Genomic DNA, 21235 nt, shown 5'->3' on the forward strand with positions numbered 1-21235 from the left:
AACTAACGGGAATTTAAATAGAAACTTGAAAGTACAAGAAAAACACATGTATGCAAAATGAAATAAATTGGCCTATAAAGAAAAAAAAACTAGAACTGAATTATAGTATCCTGATATAGCCACCCTCTGACAGTTTCCTTACTATAAATTCAAACCTTAATATGGTATTCCCAAGACATTCCAAAACAGAGCTGATTTCAACTTTCCAGCATCTTTTAGGACTCCTTCAATTTGTAGTCACTCACCTAGATTGCTTGGATTTAGATTTTCTTCCAGGAATGGAACATCAAGTTGAAGATCCCTGGTTTAACAGGAAGAAGAGGCAGATATCTCTGCTATATAGTCCTACAGTGAGAAACTATTGAGAATTGCTTGTAGTTTCTTAGATACAAAGTTGCCAATATGTCTGCAGGTTCTATTTTTCTAAGTATCACCTAACAGTAATATAGCTTGGTAATAAAACTTCATCAAAATCTTATAGAATAGAGGAGGGGGCAAGATGGCAGAAGAGTAGGGTCCCCAAATCACCTGTCCCCAAAAAATTACCTAGATAACCTTCTAATCATCCTGAAAATCTACCAATTCGGCCTGAGATTTAAAGAGAGAACAGCTGGAATGCTACAGTGAGAGGAGTTCACGCTTCTATCAAAGTAAGAAGACTGGGAAAAAAGAAATAAAGAAACAAAAGGCATCCAAGGGGGAGGGGCCCCGCGAGGAGCCGGTTAAGGCCGGGGCGAGTGCCCCCAGGACAAGAAAGCTCCATCCGGAGAAGCAGGAGCTTCACCAATCTTCCGGGGCGGCAAGGCGCCCCCAGGGAGTTAGAGCAGGACTCCAGGAGGGCAGGGATGCCCTCAGGCTCCCTGGGACACTAACAGACACCTGCGCCCCGGAGAGAGTGCGCCGAGCTCCCTAAAGGGCTGCAGCGCACGCTCGGCTGGACCCGGGAGCACCTCGGAGGGGCTCGGGCGGCGGCTCTGCGCAGAGGGGGGCTACACGACCAGGAGCAGCTCAGAGGCAGCTCCAGCAGAGGAAGAGGCTCCCTGCGGAGGGGGCTGAGTGGTCCCGGGAGCAGCTCAGAGGGGCTCGGGTGGCGGCTGCGCGGAGAGGTGGTTGCGCGGACCAAGCGTGAATGCAACAGCGCAGGTCCGGAGAACAGGGCGCCCGGGACACAGCCCAGGATCCGACCTCCCCCGGGACAGGCAGAGGCCGGGAGGGCCCAGGACAGCAAGAACGCTCCTGCCCCGAGCTGAGCAGATCAGCGGCCCCGCCCCGGAGCATGCAGGCCCCTGCAGACCAAGAGCTCTGTAGTTACTTCGGGATCTGAATCCAGGGCTCCAAAGCTGGCCGCTGCCACTGCGGTTGTTCCTCCTGGGGCCTCAGGGGGTAAACAACCCCCATTGAGCCCTGCACCAGGGAGGGGGCAGAGCAGCTCCCCCAAGTGCTAACACCTGAAAATCAGCACGACAGGAAGACAGACAGCTAGACAGACAAGTTCCAGGGGAAGTCAAGGGACTTAAAATATACAGAATCAGAAGATACTCCCCCGTGGTTTTGTTATTTTTTTTTGTTTTTGTTTGTTTGTTTGCTTTTTGATTTCTGTTTGCTTCGCCCACCTTTTTTTTCCCTTTCTTTCTCTTTTTCTTCTCTCTTTTTTTCTTTTTTTCTACCTTTTTTCTTTTTCTCTTTTCTTTCCGTCTTTCTCTCCTCTCTTTCTCTCCTTTTCCCAATACAATTTGTTTTTGGCCACTCTGCACTGAGCAAAATGACTACAAGGAAAACCTCAAAAGAAAGAATCAGAAACAATCCTCTCTCCCACAGAGTTACAAAATCTGGATTACAATTCAATGTCAGAAAGCCAATTCAGAAGCACTATTATACAGCTACTGGTGGCGCTCGAAAAAAGCATAAAGGACTCACGAGACTTCATGACTACAGAATTTAGATCTAATCAGGCAGAAATTAAAAATCAATTGAATGAGATGCAATCCAAACTGGAAGTCCTAACGATGAGGGTTAACGAGGTGGAAGAACGAGTGAGTGACATAGAAGACAAGTTGATGGCAAAGAGGGAAACTGAGGAAAAAAGACACAAACAAAAGACCATGAACATAGATTAAGGGAAATAAACGACAGCCTGAGGAAGAAAAACCTATGTTTAATTGGGGTTCCCGAGGGCACCGAAAGGGACAGAGGGCCAGAATATATATTTGAACAAATCCTAGCTGAAAACTTTCCTAATCTGGGAAGGGAAACAGGCATTCAGATCCAGGAAATAGAGAGATCCCCTCTAAAAGCAATAAAAACCGTTTAACACCTCGACATTTAAGAGTTAAGCCTGCAAATTCCAAAGATAAAGAGAAGATCCTTAAAGCAGCAAGAGACAAGAAATCCCTGATTTTTATGGGGAGGAGTATTAGGGTAAGAGCAAACCTCTCCACAGAGACCTGGCAGGCCAGAAAGGGCTGGCAGGATATATTCAGGATCCTAAATGAGAAGAACATACAACCAAGAATACTTTATCCAGCAAGGCTCTCATTCAAAATGGAAGGAGAGATAAAGAGCTTCCAAGACAGGCAAGAACTGAAAAAATATGTGACCTCCAAACCAGCTTTGCAAGAAATTTTAAGGGGGACTCTTAAATTCCAGTTTAAGAAGAAGTTCAGTGGAACAATCCTCAAAAACAAGGACTCAATAGATATCATGATGACACTAAACTCATATCTTTCAATAGTAACTCTGAACGTGAACGGGCTTAATGACCCCATCAAAAGGCCAGGGTTTCAGACTGGATTAAAAAGCAATTTGCTGTCTACAAGAGACTCATTTTAGACAGAAGGACACCTACAACCTGAAAATAAAAGGTTGGAGAACCATTTACCATTCAAATGGTCCTCAAAAGAAAGCAGGGGTAGCCATCCTTATATCAGATAAACTGAAATTTACCCCGAAGATGGTAGTGAGAGATGAAGAGGGACACTAGATCATACTTCAAGGATCTATCCAAAAAGAGGACTTAACAATCCTCAATATATATGCCCCGAATGTGGGAGCTGCCAAATACTTAAACCAATTAATAACCAAGGTTAAGACATACTTAGATAATAATACACTTATACTTGGTGACTTCAATCTAGTTCGTTCTATACTCCATCGGTCTTCTAAGCACAACATCTCCAAAAAAAAAAATGAGAGCTTTAAATGATACACTGGACGAGATGGATTTCACAGATATCTACAGAACTTTACATCCAAACTCCACTGAATACACATTCTTCTCAAGTGCACATGGAACTTTCTCCACAACAGACCACATACTGGGTCACAAATCGGGTCTGAACCAATACCAAAAGATTGGGAGCGACCCCTGCATATTCTCAGACCATAATGCCTTGAAATTAGAATTAAATCACAAGAAGAAGTTTGGAAGGACCTCAAATATGTGGAGATTAAGGACCATCCCGCTGAAAGATAAAAGGGTCAACCAGGAAATTAAGGAAGAATTAAAAAGATTCATTGAAACTAATGAGAATGAAGATAAAACCGTTCAAAATCTTTGGGATGCAGCAAAAGCAGTCCTAAGGGAGGAATACATCGCAATACAAGCATCCATTCAAAAACTGGAAAGAACTCAAATACAAAAGCTAACCTTACACATAAAGGAGCTAGAGAAAAAGCAGCAAATAGATCCTACACCCAGCAAAAGAAGAAAGTTAATTAAGATTCAAGCAGAACTCAACGAAATTGAGACCAGAAGAACTTTGGAACAGATCAACAGAACCAGGAGTTGGTTCTTTGAAAGAATTAATAAGATAGATAAACCATTAGCCAGCCTTATTAAAAAGAAGAGAGAGAAGACTCAAATTAATAAAATCATGAATGAGAAAGGAGAGATCACTACCAACACCAAGGAAATACAAACGATTTTAAAAACATTATGAACAGCTATAAGTGAATAAATTAGGGAATCTAGAAGAAATGGACGCATTCCTGGAAAGCCACAAACTACCAAACCTGGAACAGGAAGAAATAGAAAACCTGAACAGGCCAATAACCAGGGAGGAAATTGATGCAGTCATCAAAAACCTCCCAATACACAAAAGTACAGGGCCAGATGGCTTCCCAGGGGAATTCTATCAAACATTTAAAGAAGAAACCATACCAATTCTACTAAAGCTGTTTGGAAAGATAGAAAGAGATGGAGTACTTCCAAATTCGTTCTATGAGGCCAGCATCACCTTATTTCCAAAACCAGACAAAGACCCCACCAAAAAGGAGAATTACAGACCAATATCCCTGATGAACATGGATGCAAAAATTCTCAACAAGATACTAGCCAATAGGATCCAACAACACATTAAGAAAATTATTCACCATGACCAAGTAGGATTTGTCCCCGGGACACAAGGCTGGTTCAACACTCGTAAAACAATCAATGTGATTTATCATATCAGCAAGAGAAAAACCAAGAACCATATGATCCTCTCATTAGATGCAGAGAAAGCATTTGACAAAATACAGCATCCATTCCTGATCAAAACTCTTCAGAGGGTAGGGATAGAGTGAACATTCCTCAACATCTTAAAAGCCATCTACGAAAAGCCCACAGCAATATCATTCTCAATGGCGAAGCACTGGGAGCCTTTCCCCTAAGATCAGGAATAAGACAGGGATGTCCACTCTCACCACTGCTATTCAACATAGTATTGGAAGTCCTAGCCTCAGCAATCAGACAACAAAAAGACATTAAAGGCATTCAAAATGGCAAAGAAGAAGTCAAACTCTCCCTCTTCACCAATGACATGATACTCTACATAGAAAACCCAAAAGCCTCCACCCCAAGATTGCTAGAACTCATACAGCAATTTGGTAGCGTGGCAGGATACAAAATCAATGCCCAGAAATCAATGGCATTTCTATACATTAACAATGAGACTGAAAAAAGAGAAATTAAGGAGTCAATCCCATTTAAAATTGCACGCAAAAGCATAAGATACCTAGGAATAAAACTAACCAAAGTAAAGGATCTATACCCTAAAAACTATAGAACACTTCTGAAAAAAATTGAGGAAGACACAAAGAGGTGTAAAAATATTCCATGCTCATGGACTGGCAGAATTAATATTGTGAAACTGTCAATGTTACCCAGGGCAATTTACACGTTTAATGCAATCCCTATCAAAATACCATGGACTTTTTCAGAGATTGGAACAAAGTATTTTAAGATTTGTGTAGAATCAGAAAAGACCCCGAATAGTCAGGGGAATTTTAAAAAAGAAAACCATACCTGGGGGCATCACAATGCCAGATTTCAGGTTGTACGACAAAGCTGTGGTCATCAAGACAGTGTGGTCCTGGCACAAAAACAGACACATAGATCAATGGAACAGAACAGAGAACCTAGAAGTGGACCCTGAACTTTATGGTCAACTAATATTCGATAAAGGAGGAAAGACTATCCACTGGAAGAAAGACAGTCTCTTCAATAAATGGTGCTGGGAAAATTGGACATCCACATGCAGAAGAATGAAACTAGACCACTCTCTTGTACCATACACAAAGATGAACTCAAAATGGATGAAAGATCTAAATTGGAGACAAGATTCCGTCAAAATCCTAGAGGAGAACACAGGCAAAACCCTTTTTGAACTCAGCCACAGTAACTTCTTGCAAGATTCATCCACGAAGGCAAAAGAAACAAATGCAAAAATGAGGGATCCCTGGGTGGCACAGTGGTTTGGTGCCTGCCTTTGGCCCGGGGCGCGATCCTGGAGACCCGGGATTGAATCCCACGTCGGGCTCCCGGTGCATGGAGCCTGCTTCTCTCTCTGCCTGTGTCTCTGCCTCTCTCTGTGTGTGTGACTATCATAGATAAATAAAAATTAAAAAAAAATTCAAAAGCAAAAATGAACTATTGGGACTTCATCAAGATAAGAAGCTTTTGCACAGCAAAGGATACAGTCAACAAAACTCAAAGACAACCTACAGAATGGGAGAAGATATTTGCAAATGACATATCAGGTAAAGGGCTAGTTTACAAGATCTGTAAAGAACTTATTAAACTCAACACCAAAGAAACAAACAATCCAATCATGAAATGGGCAAGACTTGAACAGAAATCTCACAGAGGAAGACATCACATGACCAACACGCACATGAGAAAATGCTCCGCATCACTTGCCATCAGGGAAATACAAACCAAAACCACAATGAGATACCACCTCACACCAGTGAGAATGGGGAAATTTAATAGGGCAGGAAACCACAAATGTTGGAGAGGATGCGGAGAAAAGGGAACTCTCTTACACTGTTGGTGGGAATGTGAACTGGTGCAGCCACTCTGAAAAAGTGTGTGGAGGTTCCTCAAAGAGTAAAAAATAGACCTGCCCTACCACCCAGCAATTGCACTGTTAGCGATTTGCCCCAAAGATTCAGATGCAATGAAACGCCGGGACACCTTCATCCCGATGTTTCTAGCAGCAATGTCCACAATAGCCAAACTGTGGAAGGAGCCTCAGTGTCCATCAAAAGATGAATGGATAAAGAAGATGTGGTTTATGTATACAATGGAATATTACTCAGCCATTAGAAACGACAAATACCCACCATTTGCTTCAACGTGGATGGAACTGGAAGGTATTATGCTGAGTGAAGTAAGTCAATCGGAGAAGGACAAACATTGTGTGTTCTCATTTTTTGGGGGAATATAAATAATAGTGAAAGGGAATATAAGGGAAGGGAGAAGAAAGGTGTGGGAAATATCAGAAAGGGAGACAGAATATAAAGACTCCTAACTCTGGGAAACGAACTAGGGGTGGTGTAAGGGGAGGAGGGCAGGTGGTGGGGGTGAATGTGTGATGGGCACTGTGGGGGGCTCTTGACGGGATGAGCACTGGGTGTTATTCTGTATGTTGGTAAATCGAACACCAATAAAGAATAAATTTATTATAAAAAATCTTATAGAATAACTACCATGGATTGAATGTTTATATCCCAGTGGAATTCATATGTTGAAGCCTAATCCTCAGTGTGATGATGTTTTGAGGCTGGGCTTTTGAGAGGTGATTAGGTCATGAAAATGGAGCTCTCATGAATGGGATTATTTCCCTTATAATAATGAACCCAGAGAATTCCCTTGCCCCTTATGCCATATGAGGACATAGTAAGAGGCCAATCGTTTATGAATTAGGTAAGCATAAAGGAAGCATCCCTTTACCAGATACCACAATTAGGTAAGCATAAAAGAAGAATCCCTTTATCAGATACCAAATCTGTCAGTACCTTGATCTTGGGCTTCCTGGCTTCCAGAACTGTGATATTTAAACATTTGTTGTTTAATTCACCCAGTCTATAGTATGTTTTAGCAGCCCAAATGAACTAAGACATTTTTATGGACTACACTTCCTCAGGCTGCTTTGATTTCCCTCAAATCTCAAATAATTAAAAGAAAGGTGGGGCAAAGTGATGCCCCAAGGATTCTCTGCAAACACCTTTTGCCATACTAAGGTCAAGTTAGAGAACATCCAGTATAATATAAATAAGTACACAGCTTATGGTAAAGTTGATGGCTAATCTCCAGCCAGCACTACGGCTATTTCTTCTTCAACTCCCTGTGATAATTGTGGACTCTGCAATATGATATTTTACTTGAAATTCAATGTAAAGGAGACCTGGACTAGCAGAGCTTCATTAACTTTCCAACAACAACATAAAAAGTGTAAGAAAGTTTATGTTCCAAGTAATGCACAAGTAGCCTTACACTGATTGTGATGTAATCATGGCATAGCTTTCCTGGGAAATAGATATTATTAACCACATTATACTAATAAAGAAACTGTTACACAAAGAATTTGTCGCACTTGCCTGAGGTCTCACAAGTAGAAAGTGGCAGAATCTAGATTTGAATCCAAGTCTACTGGGCTCTAGGTCAATGCCCTTCATTGTTATGTCAGACTGCCTTTCTTTAAAGAGATTACTATTTTTTAAAGATTTTATTTATTTATTCATGAAAGACAGAGAGAGAGATTGGAAAGAAAGGCAGAGACATAGGCAGAGGGAGAAGCAGGCTCCATGCAGGAAGCCTGATGTGGGGCTCCATCCCAGGACTCTGGGATCACGCCCTGAGCCAAAGGCAGACACTCAACCACTGAGCCACCCAGGCATCCCATAAAGAGATTACTATTCAGAAAATTTGCTAAGTTGTATTTCTTTTAAGGGGTTCTTTTAAATAAAACAAATTTAATCCCTTTAAAAGTTTTGTCAGGAAAAAAATAGAGACTATAAAAAAGCATAGGTTAAATTATTTTTAAGGGAGTGGTTGGTTTATGAAAAAAATAAAAATTAAACTGTACATCCAGACTTCCAGATAATTCTAACACAGTTGAAATCATTAGGCTGTATGACAAAGCAGAAAAAATACACATGATATATTTCTTAGTTGGAATACTGGTTCTTTCATGTTCTTACTGGCTATGTGACCCTGGACAAGTTATTGAAATATATATAAAATATCTATATGTCCAGAAGATTATATGAGATCAGGTATATAAAGTGACTGATGATGCCTAGTATGTGAAAGTCCCTCAACAGATGGTAATTGTTATTGTCATTACAATTATTAAGAACAACACTAAAGGGGTTAAAAAAATACAAAAGAGAAGGTAAATTAAAGCTGGTTTGGTGGAGAACCTTAATGGTATGATTCAATGTTGCTTTAAGCATGCTTTAGGAAAGAACAAACACAGGAAAATGAGTAGATTCTCAGTAATAAATGAATATTAATGATGATACCCTGTTACTGCTTCTCATATTGAAACATGGAGCTATAAACCGGAGTTAAGAGAAATTGGTTCCTTACATTGGTTGAAAATAGTCGAAGGATCTTAAATTAAGTCCAGATTAAACTTAAATACTGTGGCTGAAAAATTCAAAGGGTCTAGCCAGTAGCAAAGAAAAATAGCAAACACCCATATCCTGCTATTCAAATTCTCAGAAACATATTTTTCAGAGAAAACTATGGTCTTAGATGTTCTGAGGTGGGCTTGCACCTCACTGTTGAGATTATCTGAAGCATATATAAACAATTGAATATGTAAAATAGTGAAGAAATAATACCTATTTTTTGCACAGGTTTAAAGTTACTTTAAATTTTACTCTGAACAACTCTTCCTATAAATATTTTTAAAACTTAATCAATCTTCCATTTGATGTTTTAACAGGGCATTTACTTTTAGAAAAAGCAATTGGCTGAGCTATTGTATTCTCTGACTTCTTAACCATTATCTCTTGGGGAAATGACTGACTTGCCTTGCCAAACTACCACTTTGAAGCAAAAAAAAAAATCTCAAATTACTTCAAAATATGAGTTAAGTGAGCCAAGTCTCATGTTTAACTGGATATCAAGTGCAGCTTTTTATTCCAAAGAAAACTTTTTAAAAACTTATAGAATAAATGTATACATTACCTGGTAATTATTTTGGTTTTGTGATAACCTCAGCTGGTTTGATGAAGCAAAATGCGATGAAAAATTACTCCGTGATGGATTTGTATTACTGTACATTGTAGTAGCTACTGTATGTAATGAGGTCCGTGGTGTCAAATGGTAGTCTCTGTTTTGATACAGTACATTGTCTGAAAAATCTCTAATATTTACCATTTGGGAATTTGGCATATTTCTTCCTGGTCCAGGCAATGCTGTACTTTGGTTCTCTGCTCCATGGGATCTACCACTTTCATAAAATCTTGAGTAGCTTGGTATCTGTGCTCCCATCAATGCCAACTCTTCCTCTTTGGCATATTCATCATCAGCATCTCCAGTCTCCATTGCAATGGACAAACAAGTTCCTTCTGCTGAACTATGCTTCTGTGGGGCATTTCCTCCTAGAATTCTCTGGGGGTAGTCACTAACAGCCAATGAAAACACTTCGCGGATTTCCAAGTTTTGTGTTCTACAGTAAGGGTCTCTAATACGTGGCTTTTGTCCACATAAGTTATGTGAGGCTAGACCTGTGTGTTCAGGCTTATATGACCTTTGAATTCCAACTGGTTCAATTTTGCAAGGTCGGTGGCATTCAGATGGCTTTTGAGGTACCATTATCTCAGAGGCTTGCATTGAAGAGCTTCCATAGTTTTTCTTGGTGTGGCTGTATACTGAGTTTCCAGCATTTAGCACACTTGTCTGTCTTGATAAGATAATTGTTTTTTCACCTAAGAGCAGAGAGGCATTTTTACAGTGTGCTACTTGTCTTTGAACAGGAATGTGCAACTGAAACTCAGTATCATTTTTACTGGCTGTTTTCTGAACAGGAATTTTATGTGCTTCTGTAAGTTGTGTATCTGAAAGTTTGGTTGTCACTTGCCTACTTGATGAACTTGCTGGACTGTATGTACCAGTTACAATGACATCATTATTGGCAGATGTCCAAGAAGACTGTTGGCTTGAGGGTCTAGTGATGTTAACTACATTTCTGACTGTAATGTCTGGAGCTGTCAAAGAGGTACCAGCAAGTGTTCCTGTTGTTGCTCCTGATTCAGAATTCTTACCACTCATTTTTCTTCTCTTATTGCCAACCCACGTCTGTAAGGATAAAAAATGACAATATAAAAATGTTCTTAACAAAAACAATAAGAAAAAACACTTTCAGTGTGATAAACTGTACTCTCATTTGTCATAGGAGTAAGTCCTATACAAATTTAAAACAAAAAAGATACAATAAAAGAAAAAGTAACTAAAGTAGATTAAAAAATAAAAATAAATAAAGTATAAGGTCAGACAAGAGCTTACTCTTAACAAATATCTAGGAACTTTGATAACAGAATTGTATTATTGCTTCTTTCTTCAAAATCCATTCAATTAATCTGTAGCAAGAATCCTAAAACTGTTTATATCCCTTACCTAGTAAATCCTTTTCTAGGAATTTATCCTAAAAATAATCATAGATATATACAAAGTTTATATGCAATTAAGTTCGTCATATATTTATTTATAATAGTGAAAAATTGGAAGCATACTGAAAGTAGGATGCTTAACAACTTTGGAAAATGCTCAGAGTATTATTAAATAACTAAATACTTGTAATCTTCAGGTTTGACAACTTCTGTTCTACAAATATATCATAACTTGGTTAATTTATTTATCACTAGATACTAAAGGGTTATTTTAGAAGTATTCACTATTATAAATGATACCGAAATACATGTCACTGTATGTGCATCTTTGTGCTACTGGTCCATTAGAATGCTATCCTAGAAGGGAAAGGGCATTTTGATACTTTCAAAGTACCCTCCGATGTATGAGTTCTGGTTTCCCTACACCCTCAACAACATTTTGCATTATCTTTTTGTAGTCTTTAGTAGCCTAGGAGTAAATATAAGGTATATAATCACTGTTTTCATTGGAATTTCTATGGTTACTATATTACTTTAATAAACTGCCTATCCATTAACTTTACTCATTTTTACATTGGAGTATTTATCTTTTTAAATTGATATTTAAAACAATTTTTTACTAGAGATAGCAACACTTCATCACAAGTTACAAATACTTCTCCCAGTTTGTCATTAATTTATGGTAGTTATTTCCTTCTTTATAGTTCTCTCTACCTACCAAATTTTATATAGTAAATGTGTATTACTTTTATAAACAGAAAAATCATTATTAATAAAATAATACAATAAGTTGGCATTTAGGTTTAATTTAAAAATATGTACTTTTATATAAGTAATTTGTTTTAACAATCACAGTGATATTACACTGAATCATAATTATGCAATAAGAAATATGCTCTAAGGGATCCCTGGGTGGCGCAGCGGTTTGGCGCCTGCCTTTGGCCCAGGGCGCGATCCTGGAGACCCAGGATCGAATCCCACGTCGGGCTCCCGGTGCATGGAGCCTGCTTCTCCCTCTGCCTGTGACTCTGCCTCTCTGTCTCTCTCTGTGTGACTATCATGAATAAATAAATAAAATCTTAAAAAAAAAGAAATATGCTCTAAGAAATACTACATTCCATAATGTGATCAGTAAACTTTGTAACTATTTCAAAATGCATACCATATTTATAAACTACCAAAACACATTAATCTATTATATTTTTTTAAAAAAATAAAATAAGTGAAAATATTAAATGAACTAAACTACCACAAACATGGTGCAGGGTGTATTTGTTAACTTTTATGTGATGTGTTTTTGAAGACCACAAAAATTACTCAGTTTTTGATGCTTACACCATTAATGTTGCTGTAATTCTACAAATAAAAGCTAACATATATTGAATCTCCATTATGTGTTTATATATATTAGCTTATTTGATTATTCTTTCTAATTGTATAAATGAAAAAAACTGGGGTTCAGAAGTATTAAGTAGCATATAGAAGGATAACGTGTCAGCAAGTGTTGGAGCAAGGATTCAAAATCAATTTTACTTGACCTCAAATCAAAATCTCCTTCCACTATGACAAGAAACTCCTGAAATGGTCATCTTTATTGGCCATTTTACTTTTATAATTAGTATTTCTCTAACAAGGAAAATATTCTAGAGATGTAGATGCTCTATTTTGCTTCACATGAGGCTGTGGGAATTTTAAACTCATTCTAATTTAGTTTTATTAAACAGCAGAGGTGAGAATTACAAGCAGAGGAACAAAGAAATAAAATGTCAAAGGAGAATGAGGCAGAGTAGAAAAAGTGAAAGGTTTTAAAGTATATACTCGAAATATTTTTGGATAAATATAATTTCAAGGTATGGTTCAAAAAGGTGAATTTTACAAATAATCAAAATAAGTTACTCTCATGGTTTTTCAAGTATGAAAAACATGCATAGGAAGTATAATGTGTTTGTTCATAATTTTTTAAAATGTACAATCATTACACTCAAAAACTTTTAGTGGGATGGCATAGTGAATTTGTAAAATTTTAACTCAAGGACTACTAAATCTGGAGGGTAGCTCTGGGCAATATTTCTAAGAAAACAAATAAACGTCCTCTACTATAACTACCTTAATGCAGGGAGTTTGAGTGATCTTAGTGAATAGTTTTACATAAAATATTAAATAAGCCATAAATCTGCAATCTAAATATAGAAATATACATATATAGAAATGCTTAGTATATATAGTATATGATATGCATAATATATATACATATATACATATATATAGAAATATACAGTATATACAATGTGTATATTTCTATATATATGTATATTTCTAAATATAGTAATTTATGTAGTTTTTATTTTTATTTTTTTAATAATAAATTTATTTTTTATTGGTGTTCAATTTGCCAACATACAGAATAACACCCAGTGCTCATCCCATCAAGTGCCCCCCTCAGTGTCCATCACCCATTCTCCCCCATTCCCCGCCCTCCTCCCCTTCCACCACCCCTAGTTCGTTTTCCAGAGTTAGGAGTCTTTATGTTCTGTCTCCCTTTCTGATATTTCCTACCCATTTTTAGATATTTATATTACATACTCATCAAAAAGTAAAATGCAGTAGCATATCACATGCATATGAAGCTCAGCTATCTAACAATTTCATTTGTCCAGAACAGACAATATAGATATCACACGATACATGTACTTTACTAAAGCACAATCCTCCACCTTAAAACACACTTCCTCTTATTTTATACATTATTTCACCAAATCTGGTATTCTAATCTATAACAAATTAGAAATAACAAAATAAGTAGAGCATTGGTGATAGAGATTGCAATTGGAGACAACTTGATAGCACCGAAATGGAATGTCCATGATATTTTGCTCATTAAAAAGGGGAAGTAAAAAAAAAGGAGAAGTAAGGAAAAACATAAGAGAATTAATGTGAGAAATAATTAGTTTGTTGTTCTTTAGTGAAGGAGAAAATAAATCCATATAGCTAACCATGTTATGAGCATTATTATTTTATAGCATAGTACAGTAATTCATTTAATAATGAAACTGAGTCAAAAAGTAAAAGTTGAATTCAATATTTTCCATTGAAGTTAAAGTGGGAAAGTGTATACTTAAGAAATATTTTTAAAATTTTGAAAATAAAGAAAATGTATTGCCTGAGCATTCCCAATAACCGAATTAAATTTTATTTAAATCATTCAGTTACATGATCCAAAAATAACGAGTGCCTACAGGATATAAATGATTCTCATTCCAAATGCCTCATTGGTGAGAGAAAAAAAATGGGTCAAACAAAATTGATATGATGAGGATTTGGGGTCTGTAGCTAACAAAGTAATACGAAAGAAAGAAAGAAAGAAAGAAAGAAAGAAAGAAAGAAAGAAAGAAAGAAAGAAAAAAGGAAGAAAGAAAGAGAGAGAAAGAAAGACCGGCAGACATTAGGTCACCAGTTAATAAAATCCTCTTTCATTTCTGTCTTTGAAATTCACTGTCTCCATTGCTTCTTGGCCTTTTGGCTATGATCAAGTGAAATTCACTGTCTCTAAACCTGTTTTCCTTTTTCTATACTTCCTTCTTCGTTTCCCTGTTCCCTTACTCTGTTTTTACATGGATGTTTTAGCCTTTTAAGTTCATTTTACATTACATTGAGATCAGGTCCTTAATGCCATGGGATTTGAGTTCTGAGGAAAAACACAATAAACACTGTATTAAAAATAATAAAGGTATCTTTCAAGTAGAACATACAGACCTAGTAAAATACTGAAGGCAGAAGAGGTTATTGAATGATGTCTATAAACAACTCCCTTCTCAGACAGGAAAACAACCAAAATTGTGTTGGAATTTAGATTAGGAAGACTGAAATTCTGTACAATTTACATTCTTTTAGAACAGAGAGAATGAATCTGTTTTACATAATTCCTTAAAACTTAAATAATGTCTTCCTTGTAAGCTTACAATCTAGGAGTTTATTCTTTTTATTCCCATTGTTTTAGATTTCATACCATTTGGAGCATAAATTGGAGCATAAATATAAATCTTTGTATTTCAGTATTCTCACTATTCAAGTACAATCAAGCAAGTTATTGAGGGGAAATTGCAATAACAAATTAGAAATATAAAAGGTCACATAGTCCACAAAGCAGCTTTCTGAGAAGGCTTTTCACTTTAAAGTAATGATAAAATAAAAGGAAATAAAGAAGAAAAACAGTACTTCAAAAAACTGAGCTTGTAGTTATAAAATACAATCTCATCAATCTGAAATATTGCATATTTAATTTTTCTAAGGAAATTAAACACTTTTCTCTGAGATTTACTAAAGGAAAATAGGGACTTGAATTTACTAAAAGATCAACATTTGACCTAAAACATACTTTCTCTTATTTTATGCACAATTTTACGAAATCTGGTACCAAAAAGAACCCATTAAACAGTCTAGGGTTCACAGTAAAAAAGAAAATCGAGTTGTAAATTCAAATAGGGAATTTATAGCTATAAATAGAAGATATTCCTAGTTCTTACATGAATCTGAATATAATGGTTGATTTCAGAAATTAAAAAAAACAGATATCCTGTGATATTTCCCCCCTAGAACTGGAGTCATAATTCCCTGTTCAAAGGTGAATATATCTTTTAGTTTTTAAGAAATTTTCCAAACAATTCTTCTTATCAAGAGTTTTTTTTTTTTTATATTTAGGGTCCTTTGAAAGTTCCACCAAAAGAAACATAAACCTAAAAACAGATGTCCCTTCTCTTTGACAAATTACCCTAATGAATGACAAGAATGGGAAAGTCACCAATCTTTGAATCCATAAGTTTTCAAGTGAGAAGTATTTGCATCGTGTTCAGACAGACCTGTGCACTTAATAATACCTGTAACTAGTTCTATTAGATTTATCTCTTGTCTCCTATCTATCATCTTCCCATTGCCTTTCACAAAAGTTTAGTGGCTCTGATTTTTACAGATGAATACTTATGGTCATAATAAAGGAAAATTTCCTTCCGTGGGATTTCTTGTTCCTTACTCATTAGCTAAACCATTAAAACACATGCATTTTACTTAGAAAAGAGGAGTGGGAATTCATTTTAAAAAGGCCAGGTTTTCCTAAAAAAAAATACTGAAAATGTCTGATTAAAAAAAAGTAAATATACCAAGAAAATATGCTAGGTACATAATAGTCTCTTGGTAAATGATGTTTTACTAATATCATTTTGGAGGGTTATATGAAGATCAATCCTGGATTTAAAGAAGGCACAGGATAAGGAACTAATCTTAAAAGTATTCAGTAGTTCAAAGGACTGGGATTTTTTAAAACTATGTTTATGATGTGAAAGTTTTGGTGTTTTCAAGGTATTTACAGAAACAAATACTAAATTATTAGTTCCATTTATTATTTTTTAAAGTAGTATTTTTATACCAGGGAAACAAAACTGTTTATAAAGTTAGTGACTTCATACTCTTGATGATTTTTTTCATATTAAACAATTATCACTTATAATAAAAAGCTATAAATTCAAGAATTATGACCTTAATACTTACCCTGACTACACTGAAGTCCAGCTTAGTCTCCTGTGCACACTGTAATATGAGCTGAAAGCAATTTTTACTTTGATTTGTCATTCCATTTTCATAATAACGCTGTAAAATCCTTTGTTGTTCTACAGTAAATACAGAACGTAGATTCATCTAAAAATAAAAGAAAGATACTCTGAGAATTGGAATAAAAATTGGGTATACGCAGAATTTCATGCTCCCACTTTTTGATACAGTTACAATGCTTCAAAGCTGAAAGGTTTATTTAACTGAACTAAATCCCAGTAGTGGGCAATAATTTGTGTGCTAAAGGGAGATAGGTTCTAACTGAAAATTATATATAATGCAAAAAGTTATTAAATTTGTTCAGAAGAAGTAACAATGTTAAGGACAAAGAGAGAGAGAGAGTGAGAGAGAGAGGAAAACCCTATCTGGCTAGTGTCACTACATGGGAAATGAAGATTCTTTCACTGAAATAAATATTTTTGGCCAGTAAAGCCAGAGATCGTGGTAGCCATATATTCATGATAGGTTATCAACAGGACACTCACTATTTTTCATCAAACAAGGCATCTGGCATACGTCTTACAGCTAGAAATTGTGGTCTGAAATAAAGGGGTGCTTTTATTTTTCCTTTCTTGGATAAAGGGGTTATTTTTATATATTAAGACAAAAAATATCTTAAAAAGCTTAAAAATAAACAGGAACTATTAGTGATTCAAAATATCTTTGCTTTAGGCAATACTAACCAAAATAATTGTATATAAATCAAAATTCAAAATCATGTGCATTTTCCTAAAAGTAAACCATGTACTTTTAATCACTCAATGGGAGGACCACCTGGGTGGCTCAGTGGTTGAGCACCTGCCTTCGGCTTAGGTTGTGATTCCGGGGTCCTGGGATTGAGTCCCACATCTTCCTCTGCCTATATCTCTGCCTCTCTTTGTGTGTCTCTCATGAATAAATAAATAAAATATTTTTAAAAGTTATTTAAATAAAAAAAGTTATTTAAATTTACCTCAAAATTTACTAATCTAATACTCCCTGCAATGTGCCACTCACTCAGCATATGACAGCCCATAGGAATAAAATGACCTGTGTACTACACTTAGCTCCACTGCAGACTACTGTGTAAGTCACTTAATTTCTATGAGCCTCTATTTCTTAGTTTGTAAAATACTAGAACACATGACATGTTCTACCTACCAGTCTGGGTTTTTACAAATAATTTAGGATATGTGAACTCATTTTCTTAAATTATAAAGCATGCTATAGTTGTAACATTTATAAGTATGACTAGGCCCTTCACTTTATCATTTTCAGATATGGGATATCTCAGGGTACTCTCAGCTTTAAGATTCAGTGTTTTAAGTGAAGATCCTGAGCCACTGAAAGGATTATGCTCAGTGTGTTCTATTCAAACAAGCAAAGCAATAAGTAAAATGTTATAAATTTATTGCTTCAGGAATACTTGAAAAATGAAGCTTCTAAGAATGACTTCTTAGCAGTACCACAGAGCTTAGATCATATTTTCACATGGGAACATTTCAGACAAATTTCTACATAACATTGTTCTTATACATCTGATGTCATACATAAAACCAGCTCTAATAATGCCCTAATAATGTCTTAACTGGTTGAATCATTTGAAAAGTACTAAACAGTTTTACTCATAAGTACTCACTCTTGGAAAGCTGATTCTAAAAATGGATTGAGTCCATAAAATCATCACTAAGTCAAATATAACACATTCTTTCCAATATTAGAAGCTTTAATTTTAAGTAAACCACTGATCTTTTTTAGTTTATGAAGAGATGCACCTAGATTAATAAAACATTTTGAAAGTCTTTAACTTAACCAATATGTCTCTATTAGCATTATTATTTTATCTATTATTATTAACTTTTAAATTTATACATAGTTAATTTCACTCTTTTTGGTATACTGTTTTATGAGTTAAGACAAACATACATAGTAATGAAACCACCACCACAACCAAGATACAAAACAAATCTATTACTCCAAAAAAATTCCCTTATGCTGCTCCTTGATAATTAAATCCTCCAGTTACCCCAGCCCTGGGCAACAACTAATCTGGTTCTATAATTTTGACTTTTGAAGAATGCTATATAAATGGAATAATAGAGTATATACATATTCCTCTTAGACTAACATCTTTCACTTAGCTCCACTACACTTAGCTAGCTCCACTGCAGACTACTATGTAATAGTATAATGCATCTGAGATTTATCTGTGTTGTCTGTATTAATAGTTTTCTCCTTTCTATTTCACAATAGTAGCCCATTGCAAAGAATGTACCAAAGTTTACCCATTCATCCATTGGAGAACATCTGGAATTTTCAAGTCCTTGGCTATCGTGAATAGAGTTGATAAAAAAAAATTGTGTGCAGGTATCTGCAAATGTCTTTTCATTTCTCTGGAGTAAATATCTAGGTGTGGGATTCCGTTATGGTAAGTGTATGTTTAACTTTATAAGAAACTACTACACAGGTCTCAAAAGTGACTAAAAATTTGCTTTCTCAGCAATATTGTATGAAAGTTTCAGTTTTCTTCACGTTCTCACCAGCATTTTGGGATTTTGGGAAGGGCTATGTCATAGTGCTGCAGTTTGCGACAAGTTTCTCCCACCCCCTCACCCAGAGTGCCATCATAGGCCACTGCAGTGACGTGAAAGCCATTGCCAGGCTTATTGCCATCTTCCTGGAACTGCATCACCTGGAGAGTCCTGCGGAGCTGTCTCAGAGCAGCAACAGTGAGGATAATGGCCCCAGGGACCCAGAGCTAATGCCCACAGAGCCCCTGGTCTTTGGTTCTGGTAGCACCTTAGTGGACTTGATGGACCACTAGCAAGTCTTCCTTCAGCGCCTGGCTGTGTCCCTGGCAGCCTCAGGGTGGAATCCTCAGCCATTCCTGCTGCTGGGTTCTGCCCTCTGAGCAAAACCACAGGCTGGACCATTTCTGTTGGCTCTGAGCCATCCAGGGAGGGCACACGCCTCAGAGCTGTCTCCTTCTGGCATCAGATGGCCAGCTCCAGCCTGGCCAGTGTGGGTGGGGTGTGAGGGTACATGCACCCCACTGCCACCAGCTATGTGGGGATCAGATCTCTGAAAGGATAGAGATGCCTAGGCTCCCCAAGGTGGGAAGGTAAGTTTGCCAGCACCACCTCTCCCAGCAGTTCAACTCCCCCAGTGAGCACAAGGCCAGCAGCTGGGTTAGGCCCTGAGGATGCCAGGGGGGCTGCCCAAGCTGGTATGTGTTCTCCCTGGGAATTCCGATTTGCCCTGCCCCAGGTGCTGCAGCCCTTCACTGGCTCAACGTCCTCAGTGGTTAGAGTGAGGTGCTGGCCCAGGATCTGTGGGGCCCACCTGGATGTGTGTGCTGCAGCCACTCCCAAGGCCTCCCCAGCACACAGAGAGCCCTTGTCCAGCTGGGAGGACAGCTGGGCTTTCACAGAGTTGGGGGAAGCCTGTGCAGGGCCTGGGCCTGGGTGACTCCTTTAGGGACCCAGGCAGGAACTGATGCCCTGGGCAGCGAGGGCGCCACTGAGCGGGCCCTGGGGAGCTAGGAACATCACATGAGAAGGAGACCTGGCCCTTTCTTGGAGAAGGTCACCAACAGCTCTCATTTGAGGACACAGTCATATACACATACCAAAGGTAGGTTTGTAAGTGGTAAAATCCGAAAGCCTTCTTTTTCTAAAATAAAGTATGAAATGCCATTAAAATAAAGCACAGCTCTATCTCACAATGCAGATATCATGACCTGAGCTGAAATCAAGAGTTGGACATTTAACCAACTGAGCCACCCAGGCGCCCCAATGATCAGATATTTTTTTAAAATTAAATACAACTACACTATGATCCATCAGTTTCAATATTTACCCAGAGAATACAAAAATACTAATTCAAATGGATACATACACCCCAATGTTTATAGCAGCATTATCTACAATAGCCAAATTGTGGAAACAGCCCAGGTGTCCATCAACCAATAAATGCACAAAGAATGAGTGGTATATATATTCAATGGAATATTAGCCATAAGGAAAAAGATATCTTGCCATTTGCAATGAGATGAATGGAGTTTGAGAGTATTATGGTAAGCAAAATAAGTCTATCAGAGAAACACAAATACCATATGATTTCACTAATATGTGGAATTTAAGAAACCAAACAAATGAACAAAAAAAGAGGGGGGAGGCAAACAAAAAAACTCTAGAGAACAAACTGATGTAGTTACCCAAGGGGAGGTGGGTGAGTGGATGGGTAAAATAGGTGATAGGGATTAAGGAGTTATACTTGATGAGTACCAGGTATTGTATGGAAGTACTGAATCACTAAATTGTACACATGAAATTAATATTATACTGCATGTTAACTAGAATTCAAATAAAAACTTAAAAAATAAAAAATACATAAAAACTAGCCATTCTAAAAGGTTTAAAATTGTATCTTATTATTGTGGATTTAACATGTATCTCCCTACTGAGTAATGACATTAAGCATTTTCTTTCTTTCTTTCTATTTATCTAGTTATTTACTTATTTATTTTAATTGGAGTTCAATTTGCCAACATATACCATAACACCCAATGCTCCTCCCATCACGTGCCCCCTTCACTGCCCATCACCCCCAACCCCCGCTCCCTTCCCTTTCTACCACCCCTTGTTCGTTTCCCAGAGTTAGGAGTCCCTCATGTTTTCTCTCCCTTTCTGATATTTCCCACTTATTTTTTCTCCTTTCCCCTTTATTCCCTTTCACTATTTTTTATATTCCCCAAATGAATGAGACCATA

The 21235-nt window shown here is 37.1% G+C and overlaps 1 protein-coding gene across 1 annotated transcript in view; it reads right to left on the bottom strand.

Annotated features, from left to right (window-relative positions):
• The window catches only part of HDX (highly divergent homeobox), a 231231-nt gene that overhangs the window by 167610 nt on the left and 42386 nt on the right, over window positions 1-21235 (bottom strand). Inside the window, exons 2-3 of the mRNA XM_055337277.1 lie at window positions 16426-16572; window positions 9461-10573 (exon numbers count right to left, since the gene is read on the bottom strand). Of these exons, the coding sequence (XP_055193252.1) occupies window positions 9461-10573; window positions 16426-16572 (1260 nt within the window). The remainder of the gene's footprint in view (window positions 1-9460; window positions 10574-16425; window positions 16573-21235) is intronic.

Source organism: Nyctereutes procyonoides, unplaced genomic scaffold, assembly GCF_905146905.1.
Source record: "Nyctereutes procyonoides isolate TBG_1078 unplaced genomic scaffold, NYPRO_anot_genome, whole genome shotgun sequence".
Classification (NCBI taxonomy): domain Eukaryota; kingdom Metazoa; phylum Chordata; class Mammalia; order Carnivora; family Canidae; genus Nyctereutes; species Nyctereutes procyonoides.